This window comes from Trachurus japonicus, chromosome 14 (genome assembly GCF_045865225.1).
Source record: "Trachurus japonicus isolate A0001 chromosome 14, Traja_1.0".
Classification (NCBI taxonomy): domain Eukaryota; kingdom Metazoa; phylum Chordata; class Actinopteri; order Carangiformes; family Carangidae; genus Trachurus; species Trachurus japonicus.
Genome location: NC_140920.1, coordinates 18,550,248 through 18,567,321, shown reverse-complemented (window position 1 = coordinate 18,567,321; position 17,074 = coordinate 18,550,248). Strand labels below are relative to the sequence as shown.

The window sequence follows — 17,074 nt, the reverse complement described above, 5'->3', positions numbered from 1 at the left end:
AATCTTACTTTGCAGCTGATGTTCTAGTTAATCTCAAATCGGTAAAATAAAGGTTAAATAAATAAAACAAAAATCCAGACTGTCCAGACCAAAACCATCTTTCTTGGGGGCCTGGCTTTGTACTCAGTAAAGGAAATGTTCTTCTTCAAACTACTGAAACATTACTGCTGTCTGAAGTTTTTATGATTTCACTGCATGGAACAAAAAAAACCCAAACTGCTAAAGGAGCCCCAGTATTAAAAGTAGTTTACACAATACAGTATATGCCTCCACCACAACCAAGAATAAAAGTCAATGACAGATTGGGCCTATAAGAAAGCACATTTATTTGAAAACCATGTCAAATACCTGATACACAGTGCAATATATTGCTTGGAAATAGATCACTTTACACAGCCACGACACACAGCTGTTATCAGACACGAGAATCCAACTGTAGGTAAAAGGCTGAAAGTCGACCACCACGATCTTCAAAAAGTTCCTCTATTAGATAAATAAACACCTGAACTTCTGAGATTATGTTAAACTTTTATACAGATGGATTTAAAATGTTGTTAAAATGTCCAAGTCTTTCAGAGTCTGTCTCAAGTCTTTAACAGGTCTAGGAAGCTCCAGATACAAGAACTTATAGTCTGAAAGAAAAAACACATCTTCCATGCCAACTGGACGCTCAGACGACACTGACAGCTGTTACTAGTGTTCTTAAAAAGTGGCATCTTCTCAGAGCCGAGGCCTTAGTACTGTATACTACATCCACGCTGTGTGACTGAGCAACTCTTGTCTGTTTGTCTGATTCATGACTCTAGGATTTCAGTCAAAACTCAGCTGTTTGACACTTCAACTGCTCTAGGACCAGCAAAATGTTCAATGACAGTATGTTAAGAAAGTATGCATAGATAACCAAAGTCAAAAACAGTCTTCCTGCATTAAAGAGATAATACTTCATTAAAATGTCTTATTTATTTTGTTGAGACTGAGAAACCTGTTTTTCTAACAGGTTCCCACCTGCATTTACGTCATGTGTGGCATTTTTTATAAGATAAGTGTTCTCTGAGGCAGAATTGAGACATAATAGAGTTAATATGAGTACAGTCAAAAAAAGTTTATACATTGGAAGAAAACAAAGAACTGAAAGCTGCTCCTTGTTTATCACAAATGCATTCTGTTCCCATTACAATGGACATCAGTCCATCTAATGTGATGCACTAAAAAGTTAACACTGTTTGACAAGAACACACTTTCTCCTTTCTTCTTGTGAAATTGATTTTGTCCTGAGCTGAAAAACCAGACAGACTAAACGCTGACACAGGTGATTTCAGAAAAGTTTTAAAGACGTGTCAGTTATGAGCTGTGACAGAGTCCTGGTCTGGTGATGACGACAGCGATGGAGGACAGAGGAGATGTTGGTTGCTCACTGCTCCGTGGACTCAGCTCTCCTCTGGATGTGGGAGATCTCCAGTATGGGCATGAGCAGCTGGAACGCATCCTGGATGTAGGAAGCACTGTTGGACGCCTGCGAGAAAGATACACAAACATGTAACCATGAGGCATGATATAAGGTATAAGAAATAATCTGAAGTGTCCATTTGTGTGACGGTGTATCCCAATAACTTATAGCAACTTATAACTCTTACGTTTGTTTATTGTGTCCACTTTGCACAGGACTTTTGCAATAATGTTAAAATCATTAAACAAGCACAGCAGATTTCTTTATTTCTATCAAAAGATTTTTCATCAGGGAATTTATTTCAGCCCTTTTTAGAGATTTTTTTTTTAAATTGTTGTAAGAAAATAAAACTTTCAGTGCAATTCACAATTTTTTGTTTCTCCTCAGGTTTTGATTTTGATCTTGTGATTTCAAACAGAATGAGAAATGAAAATTGTCAACAGATTAATTGCTAATGAAAATAATTATAAATTGCTGCCTTTTCTTGCCCTAGAAGCACAGCAAAGAGAAGAGGACTAAGTATTACACCCTGTGGGACTCCACACTGTGTATGGCTTTTTTTTGCCATTTGCCCGTTCCTGCTTTTCTTTGTTTTCAAAGGCCTTTGTCAACTTTGTTTTTCAAGGTACTATACAAATAAAGTAAGTCAAAACTGTGAACTGTGCAGTTGTTGCACAAACTGGAAAAAAAAATGTTGTTGTATAATTATGAAGGTATTTTTTCTGTATGTTTCCATTGTATAATCACATCAATGCTTTGTTAAGCTCTTCAAGGTAAAACTGACCGTTCATGGAGGCCGGGAACAGATGTGTGTAAACTGCAACCTCTGTGTGTGTCTCAGTGTGTTGCTGTAGTAGTGACATGATGACACATACCTCTAAGAAGACACCTGTTATCAGCGGGTTGAGGACGTCTCCTTTCTCATGCGACTGAAAGACAGAATGTTGAGATCAAATGAGACTCGGCTTGAACAACAACAATCATATGTCAAAATGACAAAAGCTGTTTGGAAAGTGAAGATGCTGAAGGTGGAAAGAGCAACATGTGTTAGAGCTCTGTTACAAAGAGACCAACATTTTAACAGATGGAAAAATGTGGTCGGAAACAAACAAAAGAATGAATCTGATTTAAAAGAGGATGGAACAAATCCTGTTTAACTCTGAATCAAACTAATTCATATACTAGACTTACTGTGAACTCACTACATGTATTTTTCATTTTCTGTTCCACAGGGTTTGTGAAAAAAGTTGTTCAATCATGTTTTTATCATTTGAGGAACATAGCCAAGGTCAACTCTCTGATTTCTGCCCCAGACCTAGAGAACCATATCCTGGCTTTTATCTCCTCCTGCCTCCACTACAGCAACTCTCTCTACACCTGCCTCAGTCAAAAATCAATCCACCACCTGCAGTTAGTCCAGAGCATCCACATAATGCCAGTTCTTGCAGCGCTATAGGCTGCTTTTACATTTTAGGATTGATTTTTTAAATTATTCTATTTACTATTAAGGCCAGACTTGAGTTGGTCTCCTCTCATATGTTAGACATTGTATCCCCCTTATGAGGCAGGACACATTCTGACATCTTCTGGAGGGTCACTGTTGGCCACTTTAAGGTCTAAGTCAAAAACCAAAGAGAACAGGGCCTTTTCTGTCTTGATATGTTTTATGTCATAAACACTCTTTGATACTCAGAAGTTATGATGGTCATACTTACCCCTGCAGTTGTTAGGCAGGAGGTGAACTTCTTAGAAAGTAGAGAGATCTCTTTACACAAAACCACAGTTAACCTGAGAGTGACAAACACAGATAGATTAATTTAGAGCACAGATAAACCACAGTCAACTTTCTGCAGCGATTGGACGTCAAGCTGGTCTTACTGTGACAGGATGCCGGCCTCTGTCCTGCTGTTGGAGAAGAGGATCATCTCAGCCAGTTTGTGGAAAAGCTCAATAGAGCGAGCTGTCAGCTCCGCTAGACTCCTGATGGCTGCAGCGTGGACCTCCTGATAGGGTAGAAAACACACACACACACACACACACACACAGCTAAATGAACCAGGAAACACACAGTGCATGGACTGAAACATAAAAAGTAGCATGAATCACAAGCTGTGTTAAAATGCAGACTAAAGCTGAAGCCCCTGCCCTTCAAAAACAGAATATTCTACCAGAAGCTATCTAAAAATTCAATCATTTTAATTTTTTTTAATACCAAGGTTTTTCTGCTTTCACCTCCTAAAATGAAAGGCTTTTTATCTCTGGATTGTATCAGATGAAACTGGTTATTTGAGGAAATAAAATTGTGATGTGTATTTTCACTGTGTCTTGAAGATTAAACAATGAAAAAGATTTCAAAAGATTTTGGACTGCAAGATTTAAGAAACAAGATGACTGAATCTGACATCCTTTAACCAAGTCCTGTCAGACAGAGTGCAAATTATGTCCAAAGGCGGGGGGGGTAATACTGACACACCTCCACAGAGAGTGTCTTCCTCTCCACCTCTTCGCTCTCTTCCTCTTCCTTCTCTGGCTTCGTCATGTCACCGATCAGGCTGTTGGAACTCTTACAGGCCTGTTGGAGAACACAGAGTAACAACATTAGGGTGGACACAATAAAAAACAGGAAGTGCACAATCTAATGGGATCTGGAACAATAGGTCTGCAATAAGTGACACAGTGTAATAACATGTCCAGACTGTCAGACACCTTTTGATTCAACCTTTAAGGCTCAGATCTGTGATGTTGTTGTCTTTGATTGAACTTCTCTGTTAGAGGCTGAATCACTGACAGATTAACAAGCTCAGCTTTGTTGACTTACTTTGCTGAGTTTGTCGGCCGTGGTGGAGACGCTGAGACCCTCCAGTGCTTCCGTCAGTTCTCTCTCAAACTCGGCGCCGTCTTCATCTGAAATCAGGAATGTGGGAATCAGTTGTTTTCAGATGATGATGGAGCTGATGCTGATGTGGTGCGGTGGCATAGAAACGTTACATTACCTTTCTTCTCATCAACTTCCTCATCATCAAACTCGACCAGGGAGAATGATTCCTTGATATTCTCCAGCTCCTCTCTGAGCTGCACCAGCTCGTCTCCTGATAGGGTGGTCAGCACCGACTTCACCTACACACACACACACACACAGAAACAAAGCCAGAAACATAAAAACCTCTTCAGTTGTTTTTTTTTCAGCCACTGAAGGTGTCATATTATGGATGGAAGCTTTCATCACACCTTGGACTCACTGTCCCTTGACAAAATCTCCAGAGCCTCCAGGTGTGACAGACCCTGAAATTCATCAAACAGCATCCCATAGTGAGCCACCACCTTCTTCTCAGAGTCTGATGACTCTTTCTCTGCTGTCTGCAGCTCCTCTCGCTCCTTTGCCTCCCTCAACACCTGAGGGACAGAGTTGTGAAGAAGTGACAGATGATGAGATGACATGTTACTAGTGTTGTGACGTTCACGAACGAACCGATTCTATTGAACGGCTCGTTAACATGCTGGGAACCGTTCCTCTTTTTTTTAACATCACTGTGTGTTCATACTCTACCGGCTACGTAAGTGGCGTGCACCCACGCGGGCGTCGTTGTTTTGCACAGCTGGTCTATTTTATTTCCTCAATGCGCAGCTATGCAGCCCTCCAACAGGTAAAAGCTACATACAATTGTCACGTCCTGGTCGTGTCACGTCCGTGCCTGGTGTAGCAGGTAAAAGACTGTTCCCAGTGTACTTCCCCTGTTACATGGGAGCTTATTATCATGATGCCTTCACTGAGTGCTCCAGTAAAAAAACCAAAAAAAAAACATGTGAGGACACTGCCTTGAAGAGCAGATCAGCTGCAGCTGTCTTAATATTGACAATGAAGCCATTTCAGACTTGAAAATCTAGTCCACACATATCAAATGAGGTTATAATCAATATTTCAAAAATATTCCAAACTCAGATATTGGTGGGATATCTAATTTTGTATTATTTTGTTCCAAATCTCACCCCATCATACCTCCCGGTGATTATTTCCAAGATAGAGTGAGTTATAAAAATAAATAAATAAATATAAAAATCAGTCAAATGAGCCAGTTTTTTGAACGGCTCTTTGAAAGGAACGGCTCACCAAGATCCGGCTCTCCTCAAAGAGCCATAAATCCCATCTCTACATGTTAGTCCAGCAAGCTTTAAAACCAGCTGTGTCATCTTGCCTGAATTAGATGTATTGAATCTAAGATTAATTTATTCATTTTCTTATTTTAGCTCAATCTCTTCTCTTTTCCGCCTACCTGAGACAGAGTGGAGTTCCTGTTCATCATCAGTCCTTTTGTCTTTTTAAAGCCGGGATCACCTTCTGCTATCACATCCATCGTCTTCTTCCCTATGAACTCCAGAGCGTCCAGCCCACCTGTTATCACCGTCTTCCCCTGTGAAAAAGTTTGGTCATAGTGTTAATAGTCTCACACTGTATAAAGGTAGATCTCCCTGTGTAGTGTGATTACGTTTTATATTGTTTTACTTATATTGCTGTACTTTATGATTGAAAGTATCAAAACCTCAGTCCACGGAGAAATACACACAGCCTGTGTTCAGAAACTGAGCCTAAAAAACGAGCCGCCAGGACTTCCTGTAACTTTGTGATGTCAGAACAAACTCCACAAAGTCCTGCCCACCTGAACCCACCATCCCAACTTGCTGTCGTTGGTTCATCTGAGGTTTTACTTGATATCTGCTCTTTTTTAATTTGATCACTCAGACAACAGTCAGCCAATCAAGGGGGGGCTTTAAGCGTTCTCTCTTCTGATTAGAATATAGAGCATACTTTTATTGTCCTCATGGGGAAATCTGTCTTGGACTCTTGGAGTGCCTTCACATATTTGAATAAAAAAATACATACACATAAGCAGCAGCCAGACACAGGCAACAAGTTACGAGATTAAAAAACAAGTTTAAAACAAACAGGTTTAAAAACATATAACCTATAAGACATGACCCAGAAGCATCAAGTGCAGAACCACCAGGTTGACCAACAGCTTCCTCCCACTAGCTAATGAACAGCTGAAACTGCACTGCTCTGACCACCGTTCACAGTGTCGCATTTTTTTTGCACTTAACTGGTTGTTGTTTTTTTTATATATTTATTTATTCAGAAACCTTACTCTCTATTTTTATAGAATCTTATTCTATATTTTATAAGTGAGTGGGTATGTGTGGGGGAAATGGAGGTGGAAGGGGGGGAAGTGTGCGTATTTTGAGTCCCTGAGAAACGCCATCTCATTTTGCCTACACTACACATAATGTAGCAAACTGATAAATAGAGACCTTTGACCTTTGACCTTTGATAGGTTATTGCACTCTCCCCCCAGTCTGAATACCTTGCCTCAGGAGCTGTTCATCAGAAGGAACAAATGAGTTCTTGAAGCAGATCAGTTTACGTCTTGGGTCATGTTAGGGTTTAATTCACGTAGGCCGTCACTAAAATCAGCTTTTCCTCTCCCCACTAAAGCTCAGTAGGTTCCTCAAAATGTTATTTAAAAACTTAAACTTAAACCTTTGAGCAAAAATATTCTAGTACATTGACTGATTTCAAAGAGGATTTAAAGGGATAGTTCAACATTTTGGCAAATTGGCCCATTGCCATAATCGCTATAGTCATAGCAGTAGGTTCATTACCTTTAATTGTAGGTGTAAGCTATTTTCAGTACGGCGGAGCGCAGCAGCTGGCTGCTCAGAGCTACGCTATGGAGGCTAACGGAATTTCTTGGTTTCCCTCATTAAACTCATCAAATTCAACATCCCAAAACTCCACAGCGCTTTTGTAGACAAGTTGTGACCTGCACAACCACCACGCTATGAGATAATGACGGAACGATACGAAACGGAGCCGTTTTCGAGGTAAATACAGGGTAAATACGGAGACTGCTTGCTGAAAAACTGTCCCTGAACGCAACGCGCATCAGCGGTTTTGTATGAATTTACCTCGAAAGCGGCTCCGTTTCGTATCGTTCCGTCATTATCTCATAGCGTGGTGGTTGTCCAGCTCACAACTTGTCTACAAAAGCGCTGTGGAGTTTTGGGATTTTGTATTTGATGAGTTTAATGAGGGAAACCAAGAAATTCCGTTAGCCTCCATAGCGTAGCTCTGAGCAGCCTGCTGCTGCGCTCCGCTGTACTAAAAATAGCTTACACCTACAATTAAAGGTAACGAACCTACTGCTATGACTATAGCAATTATGGCAATGGGCCAATTTGCCAAAATGTTGAACTATCCCTTTAAACAAAAATCTTACGGTGCTCTGGACGACACTGGTAAGTGATGACAACATTCCCATTGCTCCTCCCGCCGCTGAGGATCCATCTCCTGCTGTATTATCTGTCTCACTGCTGACTTCCCCTACAGGACACGAAACACATCAGATCTTGTTACAAAAGTTATTTTTTTAATCACTAAGAGGGACTCACTGATTGAAAAGTGTGTCAATGTCTTACCCTGCTGTTTCTCTTCCTCCTCCACCTGCCCTGACAGTTCAGTCGGACTGGGGATTCCCAGGGACGTCTCAGCCTTCTCGATCACCTGAGTGAGTCCTTGGCCTGGACAGACAAGAGACATATTATATAACAATACACAGTGTAGGAAAAGGTTTTGTTGTTGTTGTTTTTTATGGGGGGGGTAGCATTTTAAATATTACTCAGATTATTCTCCTTACCTCACTTGCTCAAGTTCAAGTAATAACATAAACCATCACAGAAACAAGCATTCATGCAATTGTGTTTCACACCAAAATGATGAGTCTGGATTTTGTTGAAACATAATTTTCTGAGCTGTTAAATCTTTTACTTAACACTTATCATATGATTTACAGTAAAGACGACCAGGTGCTCGAGGGGTGGCAAGGTGGTACAGTGGTAACAACTGTCACCTCTCAGTGGATCGGTGGACAGACGATCGATTCGGGTTTCCAATTAAATGTTTTAAGCAACCAAACACATCATATATTGTATAAACCAAAAGGGTTGTGGTAAGTGGTCTTTACTCACCCACAGTGGCAACAGTGGCTGTTGCTGTGGACAAGATGGATTTTCCCCAGCTGCCCCAGTATCCCCAACCCGCTTGAGCCACAGTGGACTCCTCGGAGGCCTGAGAAAGGGGGTGGGAGGATGGAGAGGAGGAAGAAAAAAGACAGAGAAAGCAGGAAACACGGGGAAGAAGAAAAAGAAAAAAAAACAATTAATTTGTGCACAAACAGAAGCGACATTTGGGATGACCCTGGGGAGGATGGAATATTTACTGATACAACACTCCTGTGTTAAACAGTTTTTTACATGACTGAATGTTTAAACACAGGGTGGTCTTCAGTGTAAAAGCAGGAGATCACAGTTAAGCACCCGTTTCCTTGTAATTTGTAGTTTTGCCTCAGATAAACTATGATTTCTTCATTACTACCTTTGGTTGCTGCTCCTCTACTTTTGGTGGCTCCTCAGCTTCAGCTGCAGGTGTGGCCTCCGGTCTCCTCCTGGCCTTTCTCGTCGGGGCCACGTCTGTGGCATTGTCAGGCGTTTCAGTAGGAGAGGCATCCTGAGTCTCTGGAGCCATCTCCCAATCCTCTGCTGCTGCAGCTTCACTGTCAGACATCTTTGTATCTTAGCACATGCCTTCAAATGTGAAAAAAGAACAAGGTCAATAGCTATCAGCCAAATGAATATCCAACTAACCTCATGCATACAGTACAGTATGTTGTTTTGATACTGTGTGCAGCCATCAAGTGCTTATAGTCCAAATGGAAAAATGAAGCTGAAGTCAATCATTCTTCCATGATTAAATCCAAAATACTCTGATATCTGATGAAATAAAATATTGTATTCTTCACATTTACAAAATCATCCAGTGGTATACATTGCGAGACCCAGGGAACAGCAGTCAACTACACAGCTGTTTATGACTTGTGTAGCTACTGTACAGTACATGGGAGGTGTTTGCTAAAGCAAAGCAAACACCACACAATCACATGGCTGATAACCAGGAATATAAAATATGTAATAATATAAACTCGGTTATGTTCTATTGGTTTGTATTATGAATATTTTACAGTGTTATTGCATTATCACTCCTATGTTTTAAGCACAGTGACACATGCAGGCTTCACTGTGGACTCTGGTAGTAGTTGAGGCGAGCTAATGGTCCGTGCCTGTACTTAACGACTACCAACAGAGCAAGCTTCAGTTTATGTCCCGGCAGCATGTTCATTTTTACTCATCTCAAGATCACGTTTATTCAGAAAAAATATCACATACTTACTCAGTTAAACTACAAACTTACCCCGTCTGTCGCTCAGCTGTCAAGTCTCGATGCTAGCAGTTAACCGTAACCTCAGCCTGCTAACAGTTTCCCTCCCAAAGATCCCCGACGATTAATGTTTATCTTCTTTATTTCGGTTTTAGGCTCAGTTTATACACATTAAACTTCTTTAAACTTTTCAGAAAACCAATATTGTTCACATTCTCTCTCTCTTTTTGTCCTACAGGATTAGCCACGTCACATTTGTTTTCACTGAGCTTGTTTTCACAGTTGGCGACGTTAACACGAGTTCCGTTTCAATACTTTCAAAATAAAAGTTTTCTCATGACAAAGGTAGATTTGAAACGGAATATGTACTGCCACAAAGACGAAAACTGCTTTGATTCTAAAACAATCAAACAATACACGAAAAGCTAGGCGTCCATTTAAATAGTAGCACAGCTCCTTTCGATGGGTGACAGGTTTTGTGATTTTATTTTGAAAGTAAAGCCTCCCTACTACCCAACAATCACTACCGTTCAGTAGGCAGCTTGACGCAATGGACGCAATCACGTAATTTGCTATCGGAAATAGATTACAGTAAGACTGAAAACATCAAAATAAAACCACTGATTTCTTCTAGCATATTTGAATAATGACAAAAAATATATATAGGCTGAAGGACAGCTTCCATTCACCACATTCACTAATCCTACGTGTTCCTCTGGGCTGAAGCAGAGAGCTGGGGATTTTACTTGAATTAATAGAAATAAGCTCTGAGAAGGTGCAACAGTTATTTATGATAAATTATAAGAGGCTACTAAATCGAAATAGACAAAACTATGAAACTCAATTTTTTTCTGTCATTTTAAAGTACAGTATGGCAAAAACTCATAGTGTGTCACACTTTCCCACCATTGTAAAAGCGCCTGTTTGACAGTAAGCCACGCCCACTCACCTGCTAATTACCTGTTCTGAACAAGGAAGTGGCCGCATTTGCTTAGAGACATCGTGGTCGTTCTGCTTTAAACGATAAAATAGCAGTAAAAAAGAAGAAAGAAATAGAAAAATATATTTGAACTTACATGAAGTTAATAGGAGTTTATCTTTTGTTGGTGTCGGAGCAGCAGGTGGGTTCAGGTGCTGGGTGTTGGCTGTTGTGATGAAGGTGATTTTGTGTGGGTGTTCACTGTAGCTCTCAGTGGTCAATGTTCATGTAATTTTGTATGATTTACGATTTCCCCCTCAAATCATAATAGGCTATGTAACACTGAACTAATTAAATAATGGTAGTTTTTAAAATAACTCTTTAGCTTAGTCATATGAGAAACTCAGTTTGTAGCCCAATTGAAATGAAGGGTTAAGCAGTTTAATGCACAATTGTTATTTTTACTTAATCATTATAATTAGGCTATTGTTGTCATTTTTGTTGTTGTGCCAATTAACTGGCTTCCTCACTGCTGTTTTCATGGCATTACTACCAGTTGTCTCCATACTGCATCTTAAGTTCATTTTACCAGCAGTTTTATGAGGTATTCAAAAGTCACATTAACCAATCATATATCTGCTAAAAGTCCAAACACATTATTAAGGCACATAAAACACAAGCTATTAAACCCTTCGCATCAACATGTAAAGTCTCATAATTAGTAGGCTAATCATGGCAAGTGACGAGACAAACACAGGCTAAAACCTTTATCATACAATTTATTACATTTGTAGATATTGTCTCAGTGTTTATGATTGCATTAATGGACTTAGGGTTTTGGACAACTGGTGTAATTCCTTGAGAAAATCAACAAGAGGCCAAACTACTTTCCCTGTGTTGCTTGAGCTGTAACCGTTAATACTTCCGGTTTTGCAGGTTTGTCTTGTCTAGATGTTGAGCTGAGGCCACGTCTGCCCTCGACATGTTTTCACGTGAGAAACGCCACCCGTCACTCCTGCTCCTCACAGCCCTCCTGCTTGGTGGCTGGACAGCAGAAGCAGCTCACAACGGGTCGGAGGAGAGGGCAGCGTCCCTCCTACAGCCGTCCAACAGCTCCTCCATCGTGGTCAAGGAGGGATCCAACACGCTGATTGAGTGTAACGTGACCAGAGGCCATGATGACATGAAGTGGTACAGCCCAAAAGGAGATCTACTGGGCGAGGGAGCAGGTATACGAGTCCTGCATGGAAGCTCATAAACCACTCTGCAAAAATAAAAGAATTTGACACTGTCAAAGTAGGTGGAAGTCAAAACAAGTACAGTAGCCATGAGCTGTAGTTTCATTATCCTTATTATCAAGGTAAAGAAATGTCATCATTCAGTCAGACACCAACTAATATTTGATAATATTGAAAACTGAACTGTCTTCCCCAAATATATTCATGAAATAATGCTTTACTTGGTGTACACTGTATCTTGGCATGTGACAAATAAGACTTATAGATTCCTTATACCAAAACCATAAAATCCCCAAATATTATCACATCAAAAGAAACAACAGAAACATACAACAAAATAATTATATAATGAACTTTTGTTTAATGTTTGTTGCACAAGGAAAAGGGAAGGACATTTGATTTTTAATGTGTATTTTTATGCAGTGTTGAAACACCACATACTGTAAATGTGTTGAATTTCAACTAAGAATACATCTATGTGTCAGACTTAAACTGGACCAAACCTGGCAAAAAATTACGGTTATTTTCAACATCAAATACATTGAAGTAAACCCAAGCAGTTTGTTGCATCATATAAAGGATTAAACCTGAAAATAACTCAGAGTAAATAATTACACAATAAAATAGATCAAACAGAAGAAACTAATCCCAACAACAAACACTACAGACCAGTGGGAACGCAATACAACACAATAGGACAACATCAAAATTTACAGTTGTCAAAAACGTCTGCTCATGACACTGATACTACACAGCTGTTTAATCATGAGGTTACGTAATCAGTGACACATTATATTTTACATGTTAAATTTAATAACACAAACAAAGATTACTTGTGTTATTTTGGCATCAACAAGATTAAACTTTTATCATGTTTTGACCTTCAGTTGTTTTCAGGTGTCAAATCACATCAGTTGCAGATTTATCATTTCCATCACGTGTTGATGTGATTGATCATTAACTGTCAGTTTAATGCTTCCTCAGTCCAAGTCATCTCAATGCTGCCACGGCTTGTCTTGTTTGTTGAATCAAATCTAATGTATAAAAATCACTCATGCAAGAGTTTAAATGCAATAATGTAAAACTGAACTTTAATTACAGTTAACTGGGTTTGTTGGCCTGTGTAAATGATTTTGATGCTTCATTAAATAAGCTATTAATGTGAAAACCTCTGCTCTTTCTTCTAAAAGTTTTTGGTCGAACTCTGTTGTCTTGTCTCTTTTGAACTCAAGGAGGAAAATGGGAGATCCAGGAGAGCGGCGCCCTGAACATCAGCGGGGTCTCCTTCGAGGACCGAGGCCGCTACACCTGCGTGGCCTCCGATGGCGCCGGCGGGACCCAGAACTACACCGTGACTGTGCGCGTGGCCTACACCGACAGCGGCCTGGGGCTGTACTACGTCATCGTCTGCCTGGTGGCCTTCGCCGTCACCATGGTCCTGAACGTGGCGCGGCTCTGCATGGTCAGCAGCCACCTCAAGAAGACGGAGAAGGCCATCAACGAGCTGTTCCGCACCGAGGGCGCCGAGAAGCTGCAGAAGGCCTTCGAGGTCGCCAAGCGCATCCCCATCATCACGTCGGCCAAGACGCTGGAGCTCGCCAAGGTCACGCAGTTTAAGACCATGGAGTTTGCCCGGCACATGGAGGAGCTGGCGCGCAGTGTCCCCCTGCCGCCGCTCATCCTGAACTGCAGGACGTTCGCGGAGGAGGTCGCGGAGACGCCGGCTGACCACGCAGAGAAAGCGTTGCCCGGCAACCGTCAGGCTATAGGCCCGCCCTGCTCCGACAGGGCCAGAGAGGAGGAGGAAGAAGAGGAGGTGTGCCAGGCGCTGCTATCGAGTGAAAGGCGAGCGGAGGGTGGACGCAGCGTGGGCGTCAAAGTGTCTGTCCACACTGTTTCTGAGGACGTGTTCAGCGAGAGTCAAGAGGCGGAGAAGAATCTCCACGTGCTGACACCTGGCTCACGAACAAGTGTGAGCTACGAGAGCAGCATGTAGCCTGTGTCTGACGTCTACCTGCAAATTAGAGATGAAGAATAACTGTGAGGTTTTTTCACACTTTAGATTTTGTGCTTATTATGTTGAGTTTTATTGTGCTATTATAGGAAGAAAAAAAAAAGTTAAAACTCTACTCTATTGAAAGCGTCAAAGAAAAACCTTGATTTTATCTGAGGAAATCAAACTACCACTCGTGTTCTTCCCTCTCGCTTCAAATCATTCCCTTGCAGTGAGTTTTCTTACAGCCACTTTAACACACACATACACTGTGTTCTCAGTGATGTAGAAGAGAAGCACAGAAGGTCTAACTTTGCTTCCAGGAATATAGCCTAAAGATCAACAGCTGCAGTTGCTTCTCTGTGATTCCAGATAAGACCTAAATGGCGTCAGTAAAGTTTTACCGCCGCATCCAAGCCCACAATTCTATTTCCTCTCGTCATCAATATAGATGGGGTTTTTATTTTTCCTGTTTGTGTGCAGACTTCCTTCCTTCTATCTTGTGTTCTTTATGTTTGTCTGCTCTCAGTCTCAGAGCTCATCTCCTCCTCCGACGCTTCACTTTTGTTCACTGTTACAGTCGCTCAGCCTCCGCAAACAAAACATCGTAATGAAATATCCTCATTTTACTGTGCCAGTTGTCGTCATGGCGCTGCTTCATGTCAGTCACACAACGGAGACATGGAAATGTTCTCTTTAAATTCTGAGTGTAATCTCTCAGTTTATTTGTCCTTGTTTGTGAGGAAAACTGCAGGTTTACCTTTTCTTTTTCTGTTTTTAATCATTATCAACAACAACAACATTAATCTTTATTTATTGATTTTCAATGATGCTAAGATTGAAGAGGTAGAAATAGAACAGACCAAACTGACCAGAAATGCAATAAAATAAAATAAAAATCAATTCATAATAAAAACCTGTGCCTCAGAGCTACATGTCAGACAATTACCTCATGCGAGTTGTCTAAACTGTGAATCAGATCAAGATTTTCACTGTTGTTGAACAAAATGTGGTGCTTGTATATTTAAAAATCATGAACTGTTAAAAAGAAAAAAAACTATACCTGACTAAATAAACACAAAAACTTGAAAGATGTTTGTCTCATTGGTCCTCGCCCTGCACCATTGCTGATGAGCCACTGGGTGGAGCTATGGGGTTAAACATCACCTCTACAGCCGAGGTTCATACAACGCCTAAAACACTCCTGAGCTGTTGCTCTGCACATTAACAGCTGTTGATGAACACCTCATATGTCACATCTTCAGGTCAAAGTGATTTCAAGATCCTGTTCACTACAGTCTATGGTTGAGGACAGTGTTGAGTCTACATGAAAATGCACTGAAAAAGTTTGACAGCCGAGGGAGGAAGAAAATAAAGTGTCCACAGGAGCTCATTCCAAATGAAAAAAGAAAAGAAGCAAAAGTTTTGACAAACAGACTCGCAGACTTTTAAGTGTGCTTCTTTTGAGTCCATGAGGGCTGAGTGCTGTCCCTCATATCCAACCATGGGGGTGATGAGGACTCTCTGAAGACACACTGAGCCCTTTATGGACATGTTTCATGAGTCTACAGACTGTAGAAGGAAATTACCCAAAGTTCATAGTGATTTGGCTTTAAACATGAGGTAAAAATTGCTTACTAAAGGTTGCTTCAAAGCGTGAAAAGAACGGCATAAAGAAATTCAGTTGTATTTTACCTGTAACAACACTTTGTTTTTGCTTTTTCCTCATTTCTGAGTAAATCATGCATCAAGGTTTCATAAACCCACTGTACCTTCCCAGAGGTTCATCTCCTGGAGTACAGGAGTAATCTCGCCTCACCTGTGAAGTATCAGGTTGGAGAGCAGCCCAAACAACAATAACCTTGGGCCTCTATGCTGAATCCTCCACAAATCCATCCTTCTTCCCTCTCCTGTCCTCTCTGGGGCTTATCTAAATAGAATTGATTGGCCCAAGTGATCATTCATCATGCAGAGCCAAGGCAGACGTTTAAGGAGAGAGAGGAGGGGGACGGGAAGAAGATTTTGAGGATAGGATATTTCCAGTGGGTCCTCTGTGTCATCAGGGTAAACTGAACAAATTGATCGGGCTGAAAGCGACAGGTAGTGTGTGAGTGTGTGGGGTGGTGGGGGGGTATATGAAGGATTGGTTAGCCTAGAGGACACATTCAAACCAACCTGTGTGTTTTGTGTGTCCAAATCCAAGACAGAACATCCCTGAGATTGATTATGCACACTTACATAAATGAATGAAGTCAGCACGCATATTGCATTTGGACCTCTTGAATTTAAATTGCTGATAAAATTGGGTCCGGAAAAAAAAACTGCTGCTACCTCTATTTTATTTCCAATCAGCTTGAAGGAAGCAGCCAGGAAAAAAACAGATCCAAGGACAGTTATGAATTAAATGACATGAAGAGAGAAATGCTTGTCATATCTGGTCATTAGACAAGAGGGCTTGGTGCAGACGCAGCAGCTGTGATTAGCTCTGCTGCTGTGTTTGTCTGTGTGTGTGTGTGTGTGTGTGTGTGTGTGTGTCTACTTTCATATAATTTTCTGGCATGATCCCAAACAGAGTGCTGTCCTCTCAGCTCTGAGCTGGATTGTCTTGTGCACTGAAGGACAGACAAACACTCTAAACTTCCCTCTGTAAAGACAACAGATTAATTGCTTTACCTTTGGTGCAGCGGGTTATAGCTGGTTTGTCCTTCTGCTCGGACAAAGGCAAAACAACGTCAGACTAATCTCATAGACAAAAACACATTAGGCCTATACATGGCCAAAGTAGGTGGGTGGTCAAATAATCATCACTGTTTCACTCTCAGACACAACAAACAAGGTAGTAAAACACAGAGCAGGCCGTACAGCAGGTGCTGTCACAACCGATGTCTGGTGATCAAGACTTGGAATAGACAAAATATGTGGATGGGATATCAATAGGCTATGGTTTAGCCATGATCTTTACTTTATTCTGTGGTGGCTTTAAACAAAATGGAATGGAATGGAAAACAAAACCTTGCAAATTACACAAATTATGAGAACTTCCTGTTAAAAATAGTAAATAAACAACAGACAGCAGATTTTTATTTTATGTTTATGTGTCATGGTTTGTCTGTTTTTGGATTACCAGCAACAGATATTACATTCCACGAACTGAACTGGTGCTTAATTTGGTTCATGGTTGAATCTGTGGCTTACCTTTGGTCATCAAGTC

The 17,074-nt window shown here is 40.9% G+C and overlaps 2 protein-coding genes across 2 annotated transcripts; one reads left to right on the top strand and one right to left on the bottom strand.

Moving 5' to 3' along the window:
• Positions 1–940: 940 nt before the first annotated feature.
• On the bottom strand, positions 941–9,979 carry fam114a2 (family with sequence similarity 114 member A2). Its single transcript, XM_085798222.1, has 14 exons — positions 9,747–9,979; positions 8,874–9,082; positions 8,468–8,567; positions 7,919–8,020; positions 7,720–7,823; positions 5,719–5,856; positions 4,676–4,840; positions 4,441–4,564; positions 4,266–4,351; positions 3,921–4,019; positions 3,326–3,450; positions 3,163–3,235; positions 2,323–2,376; positions 941–1,513 (listed from the first exon to the last, which is right to left on the bottom strand). The coding sequence occupies exons 2-14, from the start codon at positions 9,060–9,062 to the stop codon at positions 1,412–1,414; spliced, it is 1,461 nt and encodes a 486-aa protein (XP_085654348.1). The 5' UTR covers positions 9,063–9,082; positions 9,747–9,979; the 3' UTR covers positions 941–1,411.
• A 692-nt stretch (positions 9,980–10,671) lies between these two features.
• On the top strand, positions 10,672–14,621 carry LOC146974664 (microfibrillar-associated protein 3-like). The gene is made up of 3 exons (XM_085796847.1): positions 10,672–10,834; positions 11,569–11,861; positions 13,103–14,621. Exons 2-3 carry the CDS (start codon positions 11,615–11,617, stop codon positions 13,864–13,866), a joined length of 1,011 nt encoding a protein of 336 aa, XP_085652973.1. The 5' UTR covers positions 10,672–10,834; positions 11,569–11,614; the 3' UTR covers positions 13,867–14,621.
• The last annotated feature ends 2,453 nt before the right edge of the window (positions 14,622–17,074 follow it).